Below are 481 nucleotides of genomic sequence, written 5' to 3'. Positions count from 1 at the left end.
GCCCCTGCCTGCAGCAGGCAGAGCAGGGCCAGTGCAAAGCTGGGCAGCATTGCCACCGTCCTTGCTCTGGGGGCTGGATGTGGGCAGGAGAGGCTGCACCCACCTTTATAGCCCCTGCCGCTGGCTGCACCCCCTGCCTGGCTCTGCTTTATGCAACAGGTTACACAAGCACAGGGATAACACCGTGTTAGGTGGCAGCGTTGGCCCCTTCCCCCTCTAACTGCCCGTCCCGGATGAATGCAGCCTTGTGTGAGCCCAGCCCAGAGCACGCTGGACACCAGCAACGTCCCAGTGGGTCGGGAGGGGGATGAGGGTGCCCCCAATGCCCCCCTCCTCGATGTTGCCTGCTGGGCCCCCGGGGCTGGCAGTGCTGGGATGGACACTGCCTCAAGGAGGAGGAAGGCTGGGCTGATGTTTTAGGACAGGGTTGAGGCACAGCTCGGTGCCCAGGAGAGGCTGTGGCTTCCCAGGCTGCTGGGAC

The 481-nt window shown here is 64.7% G+C and overlaps 1 protein-coding gene across 1 annotated transcript in view; it reads right to left on the bottom strand.

Moving 5' to 3' along the window:
* LCN15 (lipocalin 15) overlaps positions 1 to 481 on the bottom strand; it is a gene marked incomplete at both ends in the record, with an annotated part of 7,689 nt that overhangs the window by 5,232 nt on the left and 1,976 nt on the right. Inside the window, one exon of the mRNA XM_010138538.1 lies at positions 1 to 146. Coding sequence (XP_010136840.1) covers positions 1 to 146 — 146 coding nt within the window. The remainder of the gene's footprint in view (positions 147 to 481) is intronic.

This window comes from Buceros rhinoceros, unplaced genomic scaffold, assembly GCF_000710305.1.
Source record: "Buceros rhinoceros silvestris isolate BGI_N320 unplaced genomic scaffold, ASM71030v1 scaffold22566, whole genome shotgun sequence".
NCBI lineage: Eukaryota > Metazoa > Chordata > Aves > Bucerotiformes > Bucerotidae > Buceros > Buceros rhinoceros.
This window is presented reverse-complemented; position numbering and strand designations above follow the sequence as displayed.